The sequence below is a fragment of the Barbatula barbatula genome, assembly GCF_947034865.1.
Source record: "Barbatula barbatula genome assembly, chromosome: 12".
In the NCBI taxonomy this organism is placed as follows: Eukaryota; Metazoa; Chordata; class Actinopteri; order Cypriniformes; family Nemacheilidae; genus Barbatula; species Barbatula barbatula.
The window spans coordinates 19,270,129-19,289,524 of record NC_136775.1 but is presented as its reverse complement, the minus strand read 5'-3'; the positions used below and the strand labels follow the sequence as shown (position 1 = coordinate 19,289,524).

The 19,396-nt window shown below is 39.4% G+C and overlaps 1 protein-coding gene across 1 annotated transcript in view; it reads right to left on the bottom strand.

The window, feature by feature from the left end:
• adamts16 (ADAM metallopeptidase with thrombospondin type 1 motif, 16) overlaps positions 1 to 19,396 on the bottom strand; it is a gene marked incomplete at its 5' end in the record, with an annotated part of 57,324 nt that overhangs the window by 37,472 nt on the left and 456 nt on the right. Inside the window, 8 exons of the mRNA XM_079469040.1 lie at positions 1,016 to 1,169; positions 3,496 to 3,633; positions 3,711 to 3,816; positions 5,766 to 5,925; positions 7,403 to 7,486; positions 8,254 to 8,456; positions 8,904 to 9,225; positions 17,482 to 17,813. Of these exons, the coding sequence (XP_079325166.1) occupies positions 1,016 to 1,169; positions 3,496 to 3,633; positions 3,711 to 3,816; positions 5,766 to 5,925; positions 7,403 to 7,486; positions 8,254 to 8,456; positions 8,904 to 9,225; positions 17,482 to 17,813 (1,499 nt within the window). The remainder of the gene's footprint in view (positions 1 to 1,015; positions 1,170 to 3,495; positions 3,634 to 3,710; positions 3,817 to 5,765; positions 5,926 to 7,402; positions 7,487 to 8,253; positions 8,457 to 8,903; positions 9,226 to 17,481; positions 17,814 to 19,396) is intronic.

The window sequence follows — 19,396 nt, the reverse complement described above, 5'->3', positions numbered from 1 at the left end:
CAGACCTGACAAATGCTGGACGAAGGTCGTGGCGAATCTACAAAACTCGCTATTAGATTATTAATGATAATTTTAAATCTAACTTTTTTTATTTTACCTTGTTGTGCAAGCACTGTGGAGCTTGTGCAGAGGCAGCAGTTTTTGCCAGAGGGGAACTGGAATCCCCTGGTTAGGCCTGGTTTCTCTCTGAGGTTTTTTTTCTCCTCCAATGGAGTTTTGGGTTCCTCGCCACCGTTTGCATACTGTTTTGCACTGTTTGCCTGGCCGGGGGGGGCTGCTAGAATTTGATAGTCTTATTTAATTAACACTGCATATAGGAATTTATTGTGTGTCTGATATTTGACCTATGTTTTGACTTCCATAACCTTTTATGTTTTACTTACAGTCAATGTTTTCTTGTACAGCTGCTTTGTGACAATGAAAATTGTGAAAAGCGCTATATAAATAAAGCTGACTTGACTTGACTTGACTTAAGATTTTAAGACACAAAAATATTAAGCAAGAATAAGGAACGAAGGTTGTGCATTATGTACAGAAAATCTACTTGCCTTATTAGAGCAGTATATAGGATTATGCGCAAAATGTAAAAAAACTTAGGGTACGTTTACATGACAACAACGTATTAAAAATGCGAAGTGTATTTCTGAACAACAGACATCGCACAGACAACAATGTTGATCCTTATTCCCATATACAGTATCTGTGAAAATGACTAAACCTGATGTATTCACACCAGGCCAGTAGTTGGCAGCTTCACAAAATACGCACGTGCATGTTTTTCACAAATTCACATTTTTGTAGTTTACCTGGCCACAATATTGTTTAAATATTGCATTTAATTAATGATCAATACCAATTATCAGCAGACATGGACAATTTGCTTAATGATGGAGGTGCACTTAACCCCCAAATACAACCATTTCCGCATGATTTGAAGGTAACTGAAACTAGCAGAAGTGGTTTAATAAACAAATGATAAAAAATAATAAATATTTCATTGTTAAATAAGTCTTGCCTTCTTGAAGTCCAGAGTGCACAATTTGGCTTTCTCTCCGAACTGCCATTTGCACTGGGTGTCGGCGTCATACAGCTCTCCAGGAAGTTTCTCAGGATATTTGTACTCCTGTATGGCGCTGGGCTCATCAGACAGACAGGTGGCCTGGGCGGTACTGAGACAGAAACATGGTTGACTCATACATGCTGTAAAACAGCTTTACTCCTTTACAGTCGGGGGGAAACCATGACAACATAACAAGCATAGTTCCCTTGGCTACACTTAGAGATCTTTCTTTTCAACACTTACTTTGACTTTATCATGACGTCTGTTATTGAACCCCTACCATTATTACAGGGGCCAGAAACGAGACTCTTCGCGAAAAACGATAGTAAGGATCATGAGAAAATATTCCAGTACACATTTTTTTATACAATCAGAGGTACAGTTAAACACAGAATGAGTTTAGAGTAGTTTAGCAGAGATCTGTGCCGGTCTGTGCTGCGTTTGTATTAGGTGTATCATTGACAGGCATAGATATACAGTAGATGGCTCATTACTGTCTGATTTTATGGGCTGCTACACTTACATAAATCGTACGGTACACTTTCAAATTAGATTCCATAGCACTACTAGATTGTATCCGTGTTGTTGTTGGAACGTTGCTCCTTTGCAACACATTCAGCAATCGCAGCATCCTTCAGTCATTCTTTTCACCCTGTGAAGGGAATCCTTGTCTACTCCTGCGCATGTAAGCCCTGCTTTCAATTAGCTCAGGCTAGATCAATGCAGTAGTCTGGATTCGAGCATCTGGCCCGCAGAAGCAAAAATGTCGGCGTGAGATGAATCATATTCAGTTCGTCACCACTACTCAGTTTTCACAGAGTCACCTCTTTAAGTTCCCTCAAGATTAAGGCAACCAACAGCTATAACCCAGACCTTGTCGGGCCTGCCTCTGCCAGACTTCCTTTTAAATTCTTATTTTTATTAGTGGGGAAAGTGATAAAAGAATTGTGCAATGGAAAGGAAGGACAGAAGGTCTGAAATCAGATTTTAAGTCTTTAGCTACTTGAAGGTCTTGTGATCTGCAGTTTGTCGATGTAGGCACATGGTGACGTAGGTGAAACATGGCAGCTTGTGAAGAATGGTTAACAGATGGGAAGGCGGCTGACGAAAAGTAAGTTGCCATAATCCGAAGCATGTCTCTTGTACGCTGCTGTTTTGGGGGGGGGGTGGAAGAGGAAGAGGAATGATCATTTTGAAGATGCCCAGACAGTGCTGGAAAAGCTGACGCATCTCTGTGTGGTTCCTGGTGACACTAATCAGCTCCGTTTAGGCAAGGGCAAGTCCTGCAGAGTGTACATGCAATGCTAACTAAACACACCTAAAGCAGCTACCTTAATTCCTTGGGATTAGACGAAACTAAACTCTGAATTATCTCTAGAAACAAATGGGTGGGGAAACAATCTAACAAGCCTAAAGGAGGACTTTCTTAACCAAGGAAAAAAAATCACGAGAAAGCCCACCCATGCATTGCGGAGTCACACTTTACCCAGAAGGACAACTGTTGGTCCTACAAGAGCATACCCGTAAGAACGTAAAAGAAATTATACGTTTGAAAAATAAGGTAGTTCAAGCTCCAACCCCAACCATAAGCCCACAACAACCACAAACTTCACCCAGAAATGCTATTGTTTGCTAGGAATGTTGCTCAAAGACCAACAGTAGAGAATACAGTATGTCCTACTTGGCTAAGATCACAAGGACTCAGCATGACACAGTTTCAAAGTCTTTTTAATCATTGCAAGCCCCATTTTCAAACAATTTCCCAGTCTTCTGCTGTGTATTTCCTGCTCTATCCAGCTATCCAACCGGTATTCACCTTAACATGAAGCTGTGGTTTGAAGGGGCGGAGTAAACAGGTGAAATAATCGCCTTGGCAGGGAATCCCTCAATACGGTGAAGCCTTGAACTACTGATTTATCTCACTGCCAGGGAGCTCACCCAGACAGTAAAGAGGATGAGGTCATCGTGATAACTAAGCACATATGACATGATGGTTAATTTAAGGGCAACAAATCAAACTGATCCAGTTTCACAAGTACAGACATGGCTTTCAGACAGAAATCGAAATGTAAAACCTGAAGCTACTTGGTATTACATATCAGAACCAAAACAGCACTACAAATACTACTTTTAAAAGATGAGGTTGGTGTCTAGACTCTCACACTGGGAGATCTTGCGTGGATGACTGACGGACAGGACACGCTCAATTAAGGGCACGGTTGTTAATACCATCACACAGTTTTTCTAATATTGCTTTGGGCTGCTAATGGGTTGAGCATGTGATTCAGGGATAATCCTTCCAAGTGGTGAAGGCCCAGTATAGCAACATTAACAACAACACTGAACAAAAAAGAAATCTGTAGTGTAAAATGAGCAATGTTGTTTGGAAAACATTTTTGTTACTTTTGCTACCATATAGAACAGTCTTTCCTCACCTCAGAAACCTGTTTAGATATTGTCGGCTACAGGATGACCAGGAAAATAATCCATTGTGTCCAGCCAGGGTGGGAGACATGATGTTTCCAACCGACTTCTTACATAGGTTGCCTTCTCCATCATGGATCATTCCAAAGCTGTGAAATAAAAAGCTTTTTGCTACATAATGCTATAAAGAGGAGTAAGAAAAGTTAATAATGAATTCATCTCTTACTTGTGTCCAGATTCATGGGCAATAGTGAAAGCTAGACCAAGACCTGTGTCCTCATTGATAGTACAGCTTCGATACTTGCTGCACATTCCACTGATTGGAGCGAAACCTGAAATTAGACAAAATTAATTTATTAGCTCATCTGTTTTATCATAGGTTAAAGCAAACAATGAATGCATGGTCTGCAGTGCAAATGGGTATTTCAATTAAAGCTAGTACAATACCAAATAATACATTAATAGACAATAAATCTTCACAGAATCAAACCATTTAACTGAAAAAAGTAAGGGGCCACAGGACTACAAGTTTTACTAACCTAGTTGAGTTGTTTCAACTGAATCAGTATGGATGAACATTTAATTGGATCTTGTGCAGGTAAAAGTGGTTTATAAATTGTGGAAAATTTATGTAAAAAGATGCTTTGAACGATTCTTAAAGTGATACTATATGGGCCTGAGAGATCTAAGGAAACTGTATTTTATTACAGATTTCCAAGTCTGGACTTTCTTACTCTTTAATACAAAACCTATGGAGACCGAGTACAGTATGTGTTGGACCAAAGTCAAACCCCTAAAGGACCACATGAGTTTGATTTATTTACCTCCATTTAACCACTTAACATATGTTCTGTTCTTTGACGTACTGAACTTCGTATACTACTGCACTATATGATAAAATATGTGTATGTATTGCATAAATACTGTGTGTGTTGCACCAGAACATGTTATGATTTATTTGTCTTTGGAAAACAATGCTCAAGAAAAACACATAAAATATACTTGAACCCTTGAAGAACCCTTGATTTATCAATTAATTTAATGGAGTTTGGAAGCACCGTGTTAATTTAATCCGCCCAATCACAAAGCTCCTGCTAGCATATACTGTATGTATGCCTGCAACAATTCATCTGGCATCCCTTCTCAAACCCAAGTCCACCTTTTATCTTTTATCATGAGCTAAATCCATTGGGATTTACTTTGCAATAACTGCCGGTTGACTGTACATTATCCACTACATGTGAACTTGTAATAACTGTAAACTGCCAAAATGAATGTTACCACAGCAAGATGCTAGCTCATATAACTTACTCTTCAAAATACAAACATTTGTAAGCTGACTGCATAACAGAACATGCCTCACTACAAGCACACATACATTTAAATTTGTTTCATGAAAACTATGTAATTTGCTATAATTATGTATGAGGCTAGTCCAGTGAAGCTATTTAATTTGGTATACAGTGTTGTTTTCTGAGGTGTGGTACTATACCTGAAGAGTGTATTATGCTAACAAAGGTTCAGTAGTGCTCTTTAATCTTCCACGGCGACCTCTGAAAGATGAGAAATATCCCCTGCCCCTGACCCTTTCACCTCTGAATTTTAGGTGTTAGCCACAGGCTGTGTTGAAGTGTTAATCATTGACTCTCCTCAAATGTTGTGTTCCCAGACACCCTTTGAACTGTGGCCTTCCATCTGTGAGGCAAGGCTAGGTTTGCTAATGAGGTAGGCAGGGAGAGATTCTTTCATGTAGCACAGGGTGGATACCTAAACTGGAACTCTCTTAGAAAAGAGGCTATTAGGAAGAACAGTTCTGTAAACCTGTAAACCTCTAAATAATTCAACCCTACTAACCAATTTTTTTTAAATGTCTGAATATAGAAAAAAGTCCAACTGGTTATCATTTACAACTAGGGTAGAAAAAAAGCCTATTAATTATTGATTTTAATGTTTTTGAATGAAAAAGAAAAAATGTGAACTTCATAAGTAGATCAGCACACCTTTAAAGGAAAAATTGTGATTGATAATGAATTCTAATGTCAGGTCTGAACCTCCAACTATTACCAGCCCAGACCACGCAAACTTCATAAGTAGACTCAGACAACAGTATAAAATAATAAAAACGACAAGATCGTCACACCTTTAAAGGGAAAACTGTGATAGATAATTAATTATCTCATGTCAGGTCTGAACCTCCAACTGTTATCAGCCCAGACCTCCCTGCTTTCTGCCAAAACAAGTGTGATAAGACTGATCTCAAATCAACAGGTGGTGTTCTTACCTAAAGTGTCACATGGTTCATTCTTCCAGGAGCAGATATCCAGACCAGTCAGAAGAATGGCATGATCATGACGCCGACCTTCTCGCCCTGACAAACCAGACTGCCACTGACAGAAACTGTTCAGAGTATGGTCAGCATGATGGTTAATCACCAGTCCATCCTGAGAGAGTAAGGTAAAGTAGTTCAGAGCAGAGTACAGTAGGGAGAGTAGACTAGAGGAGAGCGGGGTATAGTATAGTTGGGTAGAAAAGAGTGAAGACTCGTAGAGTAGGTCAAAATAAAGTAAGGCAGAGTGTGGAAGTGTGGATCAGAGTAGAGTAGAGTAGAGTAGGGTAGAGTAGAGTAGAGTAGAGTAGAGTAGAGTAGAGTAGAGTAGAGTAGAGTAGAGTAGAGTAGAGTAGAGTAGAGTAGAGTAGAGCAAAGTAAAGAAGAATGGCGAAGAGTTGATTACAGTAGAACAGAGTATAGTAAAGGAGAGTAAGGTAGAGTAGGGTCAAGTCAAAGAAAAGTGGGGAAGAGTTGAGTACAGTAGAGCAGAATATAGTAGAGTGGAGTAGGTGAGTGCAGGGTTAAGGTAAGGACGAGTGGAGAGGAATAGAGTGGGGTGGAGTAGGGAAGAGCAAAGTAAAAAAGATTGGGAAGACAGTAGAACAGAGTAAGGTAGAGTAGGGTAAGGTAGGTTAAGTTAAAGAATGGTGGGGAAGAGTAGAATGGGGTAAGTATAGTAGAGCAGAGTACAGTACAGTAGAGTAAAGAATGGGGTCGATTAGAGAGGGGTTGAGTATAGTATGGTGGGGTAATGCAAAGAAAAGTATGATAGGGTAGTTTATTATGCAGAAGAGTAGGGCACAACATAAAGAGTACATTACAGTGGAGTAGAGAAAAATGGAGTAGGGTAAAGTAGAGCGGTGTAGAGTATAGAAGGGTACAGTGCAGTAGAATGTAGTGAAATACAGGAAAAAAACTGTTGATAAAATGTCAAAAGGTGAGCTGAGCAATTATCTGCTGCCTCTGTTGACCCAACCTCGGTAAATTAGTCTGTGGGCAATTAGCCCCTCATGATGCCCTCAGCTGATCCTGAGTGACTGTTGCTAATTCTTCCAGCAAAAGAAAGGATAAGGGTAATTTTCTGCATTCCTCATCTTGTGGCTAAGGTGAACTTCATTAACATTAGCACAGGTGTGTCAGTAACAGAGCCCTCATCTTCTGCCGTCTGCTGGCCTATTTTCCTGCAAACAGTACCCCTATATGGCTGGAATCCAGTGGAATGTCGTTCAGCCAATTAAACTGTCATCATTAAAACAAGACCTGTTCAGATGAACGTCTCAAAGAAAGCCAAGGAGACAAGCCCATGAAGTACAATAAAATACACCATCTGAAGTGTTGCATTACCTTTTAAAACTCTGTATTATCTAAACTTCTTTTGGTCCATGACATCAATCATTTCCAGAGGCCTTTTCCCTACTGTTTGACATTCATTCATTTACAAAGGTATCTACATTTAGCTAAGGATTAACATTTCTGTTTGGACACGTACACATTATCTTAACATACTGTTGTTGATGTAATATTCTTAAAACATCTTTAAATCTTTCAACTGTAATATAAATTAAGTCAAAATGTGTAAATCATCTCACCTGGTCTTCATCCAACAGTATAAGTCCAACAATTACAATGTTGATATCACCCCCAATCGTTCCATCTTTAAAAAGTGTCGAGACCTTTGTGGAGATAAGGAACAGTTCAATATTCTAACATTTACAAGATGATTTTTCGTGTAAATACAGCATTTATAGTATGGCATTTAAACTCGGTATGACCTTCTTAGAGACCTACTGACAGCTTCTCTTGGGATAAATGAGAAACTCGTGGCAGGGATGTTTCTCCAAACTTCTTCAAAGCCTCACCTCTTTGTAGGCATATCAGATATACTTAAGGGAATAGCTAATCCCATATATCTCACTGGCTTTTGAAACAGGATAGGGATAAAGTCTCTGTGATGGTTTAAGGTGCTCAGGTATCATAAATACAAACACTTCGTCCCCAAAAACAAGCTCTTTAATTCCTTCTATTTTGTCTTAGTTTTGGTGACACCAACACAAGAGACATCCAGACTGATCTCAGGTGTCTGTATTTTCCTGATCCTTTGTAAAACAGAATTCCAAGGCCTTCACAAGTTTGATGATTATGTTCAAAACATGTAACGCTATCCTATTTTTCATTTGTGCTTAGATTTTTATTTACCATGCTTACGCTTAAAAGAGTTTTATCAGTCATTAACCAATTCAGTCGGTCAGCCAGATATGCCACAACCAAGTGAAAACACTTGCTGACCTCAGCTTGACATAACGGTCTATATTTTGAGAGCATGTCCAATTGTGCAACACAATATACTTGGAACATAGAATGGATGGACAAATGGAGAGGTGGACAAACAGACCAACAAATAGATGGATGGACAGACAGGTGAATAAAAATTATGATGTACCATGTTTAAAACAGTAAGGACATATGTGGTTATGTTCTCATGGCCATGGTTCTCCATCATCTTACGGTCAACCACCACCAACGTCTCCACATTTACTCTCTGGTATGGCTGCGGTTTCAGCATGATGGCTCGTTTCACCCTGGATATAAGTTTGTATTCATCCGGAAAAATATAGATATCTTCCTCAGGTGGTTTAGGCATATCTGAAACACATTACAGAAAAAAAAATCAGACACTCATTGGTAACTAATTTATTGTTAGACAAGAAATATGCTCAGTGTTTGGAAAAATTAGGCTTACATTAGACACTAATCTACGCCATCTGCATTAGCTGTTACCTCACATCCCATGAAAGATTTACTTAGTGAATTGTTACAATGGTTCAAGTGCAGTGTGAGGATATAGTGTATGTTAGCCCTGGTGAGAATAATTCATCCCTGACCAAACACAATACAGGTGCGTAATTATGTCATGGTGTCAGAAATTAAAACATGTTAAAGCTGACCCTTAAACAGCTGTGACTTCATTGCATATAACCGCTCTCCAGAACACCCTCCCCCATCTAATTGACTGTCCAGTACAATGTAATGTAAACCAGCTTGGTGGAAATACAGACACGTAAGATATATTTGGAGAGAGTCCTTACATACATTTCTTCCGTCTTCCACAGTAGTGCTGTCTCTGATGGTAGTTGTCATGACTTTGTGGCATACGCTGATACTCCTCTGGATCTGTGTGTTTGTGTGGGGTCGTCTCATCTCTTATGCTTGTTCCCCACATGTAAGGGTATCCCGTGCCGGAAGACTTTTTCTCAGATGTCATTCTTTTTCTTCTTCTGTTTGTCTGTGTGGATCTCTTGTACAGAATGTGGGGATGGTGATCAGATGGTGCGGAGAACCTCTCCAAAAGTGCCTGATGTGGGTGCAGTGGCTTCAGGAAATAATCAACCTCTTGAGTCCTGATCAAACCTGACTAGAGGAAAAACACACACTAGTCAGCGCCTCGCCATCTGATGAATACATTCTTTCTATGCAACACAAAAGCAAACATAATGATCATGTGCTTCGGAACATAAAACAGACGCTTTCTTAATGTTCTCAAGACGCCTACAGACTCCAGATTATCAGATCGCTGGCCGAGTCTGAAAGCTGAAATTCATCTACATTAAAAGCTGTATTGCTGACACATCCCTTCCCAAAAACTGTTTAGACCAGCAGGAATTTCCATCAAGCAGTATGCTCTTACATCTATAACACAACAACCGCTGTTGATCATCAATCTTGGAACTTCCAACAGAGAACTGTGATTCTTGTTACTGCGAGAGCAGATAAAGATTTTTAGTTGTCCTTCTTTGACGGTCTGTCATGGTTCTACCCTCTTTTGTCTGGATTTTCTAGTCTAGTAGCAGAATCATGACAGAGCCACGTGTTTTGTGTGGAGAGTAACATATTATTGTCAGTCATGACATGATATGATATGCGCTCTCTCCGGTCTTGTCTTTGATACCGCCCTCTCGTTTCCTCGTTAGCCTCCCGCCTGTGTCTCATTACCCACACCTGCCCATTGTTATTTCCTTTGTTAGTCTCCCTATTTAATGTCCTCTTGTCTATTGTCCTGTGCTCGTTCCTTTTGCATATGCACCTTGCTTGTTTCCTCGCCCCTGCCCTTGTTATAGTGTCATAATGTCTCTAGTCTCCTAGTGTCTTATTTGTATTATCCCCATCGTGGGTCTTTGTTTTGTGTTTAATAAAATCTTTATTTTGTTAACCCCTTCACTGCTGCCTGCACTTGGTTTCTTCATCTCTGACAACAGTCATTCTTTCACTAATACACTTCACATCTAATACACTCTCAAGGACTCTTCAAGCCCCTGTCTTAATGTCATGTCAGGTCACAACAGGACCTCGTTTAAATATGCATTTTGCGCACCCAGTTCTCTAAAGTCTGAAAATGATCCTTAATTGGGCTCAAAGGACCAGGTCCTCTCTAAACAAACATACTGAGAACCCTTCTGCTTGAACCCAATGTGCATTTGATTATCTGACATCATTGCCAGCAACACTTAAGTTAATTGCAAGGCAATCATGCAGACAATAGCCTGTAAAACATATGTTGAGCTCTGGGAATAGAAGAGAGAGGCAAAGCAGGTTGGATGTAAAAGCTTTTTCGGGATCAGTGTATGGTGTATTTTAAAATGCCTTTAATAAGTGCGTGGGGTCTATTATGATGCCCAGTGATAATTTAGCAAGTACCGTATGTCTGTATTTGTCTGTTCACAATCACCCATGTATGAGCCTGTATGGTTGGAAGCACATGAGCGCTTACGCCAAACTTTGAAGACTGCGTGTTATATCACACCCAAGGTTCTAAACATAGAGTTGATGTTGATCTAATAAATGTCACCAATCATTATCCCATAATTCACATTTGGGACTCTATTACCTACGCAGTTGACCAGAGGTCCGGTCTCACTGGCTCCAGGAATGTTGCCTTCACTCATCAGTTAAGTTCTCAATGAGCAAAGCCATGCAGGTCTAGCCAGACTAAACAACTCAGATCCATGATCATAGTGCGTGTTGGGATACAGAGCTCATCTCGTAATTAACGCCTGTATGGGAGGTAACTGCTGACAGATTTCAACATGCGTCTTTTCAAACAAACACTTGCGTGATACTGAACAGATGAATAAACACGTGGAACGGCCCAAGATGTGCAACGACAATTAGATGTTTCGATTAACACCACGCTCGTCCTTAGAGAGCGTTTGGAACGAAATTAAGGATGATAAACTGGACAAAACAACTGTTCCAGAAGACACCATGGATCCAACAATTTCGTACACAGGCACGCGTGTAGATTGATGTCAAAATCACAGCCTTAAAATTCTTATTTATGACACTGTATAAAAACATCTGACACTAGATGATCTATGTAAGCCTTATTTTTTTAAGTGCTAGGAAAGGCAGAAGCACCAAAAAAAGAAAAGAAATCTTCCTTAGATATCGGGGCGAGAAGAGAGTCACATGTTAACAACCCCTGGCCCTGAATAGGTCAGTTAACAACTTTAACCACGCAGATGCTTCAAGAGCAGTGATTCAAGACTCCATCAAGGTAAAAAACGCCTTGGACTTAATCTCACCCATAGACCAAAGGTTGTACGGTCAAGCATTTGATCCTTTATTAGACGTGAGGACTTCAAAGAGCAAAATTACCTAGTTGTTTTGGTGTCAAAGCAGAAACCCCATGAGATACGCTTCACTCCTGTCACTAGATCAGAGTGTTCAGTCAACAGAAGCGACCCTGCCAGGGCTGAGGCTATCAGGCCAGACTTAAGATAAAGTTCGGACGGGACTGATCTGAATGACCCAAGCCTGTTGCTAGTTTGGAAGGACAGCACAAAATATCAGTGACATAATTCAGACAGACAGTGAGAGACATTAATGTGACCTGTGTCGTGTTTTCCATTTCATTAAAGCCCCATGGTCTTTTCATACAGCATATTGTGCACCATACTTTTTCTATAATGCATTATAAAGATAGTTTTAATGCATTGTAATGCACTTTATAATGCATCCTATGAATAATTGTAACTACAGTTATTGCATCATAACACTTATCAATTCATTGTTACACTTTGCATTTTTAATTTGGTTCTAATTCTTTACAACATTTAATATATTACAACACACATTATGAACAAAAAGAGATAAACGAGGGTACTGACCCTTCATAATGCATTAAACATAAAGGCTTTAAGTAAAGTGTTACCCATATGTTCAGTAAGTTAGCTTTATTAACTATAGAATGTTCAAAAACTTAAATACACTTTCTACATCTGTCTTTTTCAGAATTGCAGTTGTTCTGAACACATTAAGCCTATGTAACATATATTTACATCTGTTTTGTATGTATTTTACTATAGTGTAGTGATGTCTGCTGTCTTACAACAAAACCAAGACATTTATTATGCCTCCCCAATCAAGAGCACAAAATGCCAATCCACTAATTTCAATGCAATAAAAAATAAATGAACAATACAATATGTAAAAGTGGAAAATAATCAAAGAAAGACTTTTGCAATCCGTGCTCTTTAGAAGACAGTTTGAGATCATTTTTAAACATGTTTTTACACAAGAAACATCTAAAATAATTTTTAGACTTTAGACCTACATTACATTTTGTGAGCAAATGGTAACCGATCAAAAACATCTCAAACAGTAATATGTCTGGGGCGATTTTTTTACTGTAAAAGCTGTTAAATATATCACTGAAAATTAGAGGTGTTAAAAAACTCACTACTGCCATAAACGTTTGAATGATGCTGTCTAGAACTGGTGGGCGATGTAATGGATAAACATCAGTCTTGTTTATATCCGCCACTATATAAATATAAAATCTAGTCAATTACCTAATATAAAATGGTAGAATCATGAATAAACCAAAGATTTGTTGAGGTTTCCAAGTATGGCAAACCAAATTAGCTTTTAATCATTCTCAGGATATGAATAGTTGATATCAAAAATTCACATCCTGAGAATGATTAAAAGCTAATTCGGCTTGCCATAATCCAAGAGAAATGTGTGCCGTTCATGCCAGGGAGAGTCTTACATTTTTAAGTCAATTTATGCACATGGCACTTTTTTATGATCAGCATCAGCACCACCACACTCACAAATGCATAGAGCTCTATATGTGATCAAAAGCATTCTGGAAGATTTATTGCAAGCAAGATTTCAATAGCCAATGACAGCTGGGGGGACTTGCTGGTTTTGTTAATCACTGTCTAACTCAGTCAGTTAAGAGTTAAATTTAGCCTTGGGTACTGTTTGTGTATACAATCCCTAAAGCACAGGTTTTATCAGCTGGCAATGTTTAATGTACATTGTACAATGTACTTTTCTGACTCAAAAAAGTTCAAGGATACGTAAAAAAAAAGTGGGTATACGAAAATTCTTAGTCTTTTCTAGTGGGTATACGGCGTATACCTGCGTATCACGTAGACTACATCACTGCTTTAGCGTCCTCAAGCACACCGTTTAGAACATTAGTGCAAATCCATGTTGTCAAGTGGGAGTGGTAGTGACTGCATTCTTGCATAAGTAACACGTAAGAATCATCCTCCGCATATCTGCGCGTGGTTCTCTCGGGTCCATGACAACCCTAACTAAAAACAAATGTCTATGCTGCCTCCTTAAATACCTCTCGTGAAATTACACACTGAGAGCTACAAGGTGCAAATAGCAGTCATAAATCGCCAGAAGACGGGGGCGAGACGCTACCTGGGAGAAAAATAACAGCTGCACTCCCGCAGTCGGGGAAACAGGCAGATCCGGGCATGACCTAAGAACCCTAATCAAAGGAGCTGAGCGGATATCAGAAGCCTGTGAAGGATGCACCTGATGCAGCTACTATTTCCATCTGAGAGAAGACTGTGCTTGTCTGGATGCATTTAGAAGTTGAAACCGAATCTGTGCTCTCAATTGAGGATCAGTAAAAGTAAAGAGGACTAGAACTAGCTTTATATGCCAGCCAAAGATATTTGAGAAGGTGTTAATGTTTCGTAAAGGTGGGGTGAATACATAAGACGTTTTAAACGAATAGTTCATAGAATACACAAATTGTTTTACTGGATGCTACTTCATTTTTCCCCGAATATCATCTTTTGACAGTTGCTGTTTGTGTATATCACAAGTAGGGAAAATAACAAAAGGAAGAAATGCTTTTAGCTCACAGTGACTGTATATATTAAGTACAGATCAAGTGGCTCTCCATAGAAACAGTCTCTCCAGAAGGACCACATTTATTCCCGTGCATTGACAATCACCTCCCGCCAACAATTAGTCATCTATTGGCGCCTCTTGCGTTTTGTTTTTACAGGGCAAATCACGCCACGCTCTATTTCTGTTACTTTATAAATAAATATGTTACTTTTTAAATTCTGTCAGTCTATCAAGGCCACGCTCACAGCTTGTGGAGTGAAATATGGGAATGTTTTGCAAAGAATAATAATGTATATATTTTGGACCAGAGTTACATTTTGAGCTGCCTAGGGCGACTGGGCTTGGTTTTCAAAGCCTAGGTGCACATGATAAATGTTAAATCATAAGCATCATGGGAAATTCCACGGAAGAGGATAAACCTATGTGCTAAATTGACCTTAACAACAGACTTAATGCCCCAGTAAAAAATCGCAGGCATCTGTATCCTCTCCCTGTACATTTCCATCCACGTTAATGCACCTTGTGGTATGTGTGTTGGAAATCTGTATTACATATCTTTGGGAAGTTCCTCTGTTAACCCTTTAAAGTACATGCAACGTTATTCACAACTCAGTTCATTTAAGTTTTTCCAAGTGAAACATGAAAGTAGGCAGGACTTTATCCATCGAAGGTTGACAGGATCGTGTAAAAGGCTGTTCTGCATCAGACCTGAATGTGAAAATGCATACATAGCTAAAATCGAGCTAAATGTCGAATAATGATTGTGAAGAAACTTTTACTTCTCTTTGGAATAACACACGCATGAATTGTGCAGTAACACTGACAACATAGTTGTACATGTATTAAGAAAGTGAATACTCGAAATAAATGCCATTTAATTATCATTTTATTGCTGACTAAGCACTTGAAGGGTTTTTAAATGGTTAAAATAAACAACCCCAACAAACCTTTTAAGACCAGATATCGGGGGATGTTAACGGGGGGCTTCATTGAACCAGGCCTTCAAACAATCACCTACAACGTGCGCATTACTGCAGGTTGGCAACACTTCAGAAAGACTTTCAAAATGGAGTTTACCCCGACTCTGCATTTCCAGGGACCCTCCTAATTGGCATCCCATGTAACGCCGCTGAAGTCACTCATTGTACCTTGTAACATTTAGACAGAAAACTCATTCCAGCCCTGCCAACCTTCATTGGTGATCTGCAAAGCCGATCTCAGTCATTCAAAGTGCATTTATACATGGGCATTACCGGACAAGGACCACGGTGGAGATACACTGAACTAATGACTACCCACTGTTAATAATATCCAGCTGTGGACGTGTGATAGACCACAGTATTACAGAATCACAGGTATATTTCAACTAGTTTTAGACTGTAAGATTTGACCTGCTGATTTTTAATGGCTGATGAGGTGGAAGGTCAGTTTTAGCGTGTTATTTGGAAAAACAAATTGCTACAGGATTGTTACAAGCTGATATTAATTCAGCACAAACTGTTTCAGCAATCTTAAAGATTTGATCTGTGCACTATAGACCACTTTAGTGGCTCTGTTTAGTGGATCAACATCTCGGCCGTGGCTATGATATCTCATTCAACCCTCTGCATATTCAAACGTCCCGCATAATGATCAGTCGCATGATACATTCTACCCAATAGTAATTTGTATTTCTGCTTTAAACATCTTGTTTGCATGGTTAAATTTGAAAGATTTATGGGAGCATGAATTAAATGCAAAATAACTTCTCTTTGTTTTCCACATAAATGACATGATGGTCAATGATGACAGGATTTAGGCGAGCTATGTAGAATTTGAAAAGCTTTGTTTTTTGCCATTGGTTTAACAACCAAATAAATTCCAAACTCAATAAAGTGCTGCAAAATGTTGAGAAATACATTAAATTAAATGGCCCGCCTGTTCATTAAAAGCAAAAGATGTTTAAATTGCAAAAGATATTATGCCAAATAAACACACTTTAGAACTCTGTGCCAAAACAAACTGTTAATAAACAAAACATGTTTTATTAATGAGTATGTGAGTTCAATACGTGTTTGTGTCCACTGAGGACATATAGATTCTTCCAATGTCTTTTGACTTAAAAAAGAGGCTCTGTTCTCTAGTAAATCTTCCCCTGACCGAAATTTATGAGAGTTATTGAGTCACTGGTTTAATGGAATTTGAACGCTGCTTTTTTAGCCGTCCTCTATTGATGGGACAGGGCACATTATGTCAGACCAGTCAGAGGAAAGTCATGAGAACAGCGGCACAGCCACTTTGCTCTTCCAGCGCCTACTGGGAGACGACGGAGAGCCAAAATAACAAAAGCACTCGGGAGGGTTGAGGTTTCTTTGCACACTGAACATTAATCTACGGATAAAACAAATAGATGAGATGATGAGTAGATTAGACGGATGATTACATCCAGTTTAAGGCCTACGTGAATGATTCAATGACACATTTGTTGTACTCCAGTTCGTTCCACGAATGCTTGGGGTCGTGACTCTTATTCTCTCTGAGGACATTAATAAATACTTGCGGGTCTGCTTTTACTATCACTGTCAATTATTTGAACTAAAAAACACTAACAAAGCTTCCTTTTGATGTTTAGTCAGACGGAATTTAACAAAATAAGAGTACAGTAGAACCGAGAATGGAATAAAGTGGAAAAGAGGATCCTTATTTTTATGAGAGGAAAAATCCAAAAACTGTGTCTGAATGGTGCACTATATCGGGTGTTCGCCATTTTGGAGTGTTCCGAATTCTGAGTAAACAACTCATTCCCTACATTTGTTCACTAGTTTCAACCCCCAATGCATTCTGATTTTGAGTGAACATCCGATGTACACTCGCTCCCATATTTCCCATGATACGACACGAATAAACCGTCTGACTAGAATCAGCTGGAGGACAGTGACCGTTAAATGCCACGAATGTACGTTTATACACTTGTGTTTATTCTCTACTTTTTGAGAATAACAGATTAAACGAATGGTATATATAGCAGTGTTTTATTTTAAATATATTTAAAGTAATTTTATTAAACGTAATAAACGTAAAAGTAAATAAACATATGTTTTGTTCTCTTAGTAGAGAACTAGTAGCCTACAATAAACGATAAGCCTACAAATAATGTAAAAATGAACTTTACCATTTTACAAAACAATCCGAAAAGCCACACAGGTGTAATATAAGCGTTATGACGAATGTCCGCGACAGTACTATCAGACGCAGGATATATTACGTCAGTGTCACAAAACGTTCACTCATTTTCATTCACTTCTTCCCCATATAGAGGACTATTTAGCATTCGCAATATAGGGAATAGTGCATGAGTAAATTCAGACGCAGCTAAAAGGTATACTTTTTAAAAACACGTATCTATCTTTTTGCAGGCTTTAATCCCTCTCTGAAAACACAGCTTTCCCAAATGACAATTATAGAATTACGTACAGTTGTCAATCATCTCTCAACACACTGAAACTAAATGACCTATCAGTTTACTCACCATCCCATCACACGTCGACAGGGCCACGGATGAGTTGACCTTTGACCTCAGCACCCCGTGGTAGAAGCAGAGGTCATCCGTTGGAAATGGCTGCAGGCTCTCGGTGCGTCTTCTGCCCAGGGTTTGCACAGTAAAGCCGGGTGCGATCAGGTCACTTGACGGCTCCAGTTCCAGGTGAAAGTCTTGGCCTAGCCCATGTAGCCTGAAGCAAACGGTGCTGAGGTCATGACCTTGGCTATCCGCTGAGCGTTTCCTGCGGTGGTGATGAGCCACGGCATGGGAGATGTAACGTCCATCGTGATCCACCTCGTATGGAGCCACAATCTCATATTCTATATAGGAGATGAAGTGAGATCATCAAGTCTGTTTGGATGTGGATTCAATTCATGAGGTGAATTCAGAGCATTATCCGAAATATAGTTGGACACCATTTTTTGACCTATTGTTTCACAGCTATGATAAATTCCTGTTTTTGACATATATTCCCCGCTAAACACCTGTCATATAAAGACCAGTAGTAACAATGTAATAAATTCCTTAAAAAATAAGATTCAAGTTATGGATTTGGTTGCGCATACAGTTTAGTAAGCATGCGTGTTCCCTGGGATGTGAACCCACGACCTTTATGCAGCTGACGCAATGCACAGAATTACAAACCACATTTTTCCCCCGAATATCCTCTTTAACTATCAGATTAGGCTAATTTCATTCAGATAAAGAGTCATTTTGGTCGCATCCCTGAAATACACACAAGTTAGTTAAATACAAATATCTTCACCGCAATGGCTGGCTGGGATTTTCACTTTCTCCAAGAAAGTGAACGGGCTAAGAATTTGAATGCACCATTTGTCATTTTATGAGCCACATCGGAGCAACAAAACAACGGCATGTCTTGCTAACACTACTGCTATTGTACAGAATAATTAATAACATCCATACAAAAGCAAGCTGATGTGATTTATTGGAAGGAAGCGTCACGATCACAAAGGTCAGAGGAGGTGTTTCGTGAGTTTGACCTCGGAATACACCCGCTCTCTTCTCATCCTCGCGGTGGTCTGATGCCTGAGTTATAAATGCTTTTACAGACATGACCAGACAGATTTATGATCTTTGGCCGTGGGGTAAGATACTCCTGAGACACACACTCTTAATATTTTGATGTGACATGGAAGCATACCCTCTCATTCCTATTTTCTCTTACACAAACACACACACGCGCTATTATATCGGGCTACTCCAGCCTCAAAGTCTATGCCAGATAGTGCAGAGACCCTTCACAAGATAAAGGCAGTAAACGCACACAGAGACTGTTTGTAAAGCTTGGCGGATTGATGGAGAGCTTCTTTAAGTGTTTGCCTTTGTTCATTGTTCACTAAGTCTAAGCGCATGCCAATCTTTTTGCTGTCTTTCTTAACGTGTGTGGGCGGGATTAGCGTGTTATGTGGCTTTACTTACCAATAGTTTGGGGCAAGTTGTCCCCTGAAGCTAGTTAAATTAGGAAAATGATGTGTGTGTGTGTGTGTGTGTGTGTGTACTTGTTTGCCTATAATTGTAAGAACCAAATGTTACCACAAGGATACTAAGAAGTCAGGTCCACATACATTGTGGGGACCAGTCGGCAGATGTTGATTATAAAACGTACGGAATTATGCTGATATAAAAATGCAAAAAAGGTTTCTGTGAGGGATCAGTTTGATGGTTAAGGGGTAGAAAACACAGTTTGTACCTTAACAAGAGCATGTGTGTGTGTGTGTGTGTGTGTGTGTGTGTGTGTGTGTGTATACCGACGAAATACTCTGTAACTAGGGAGTAGATTCAGCAAAAATATCAAATATTCTTAATCAAAGCAAGAATTTCACAAGCCTTTAGGATGCATTTATTTCGAGAAGTATGATGTCCAGCGCCCCCTGCCGTT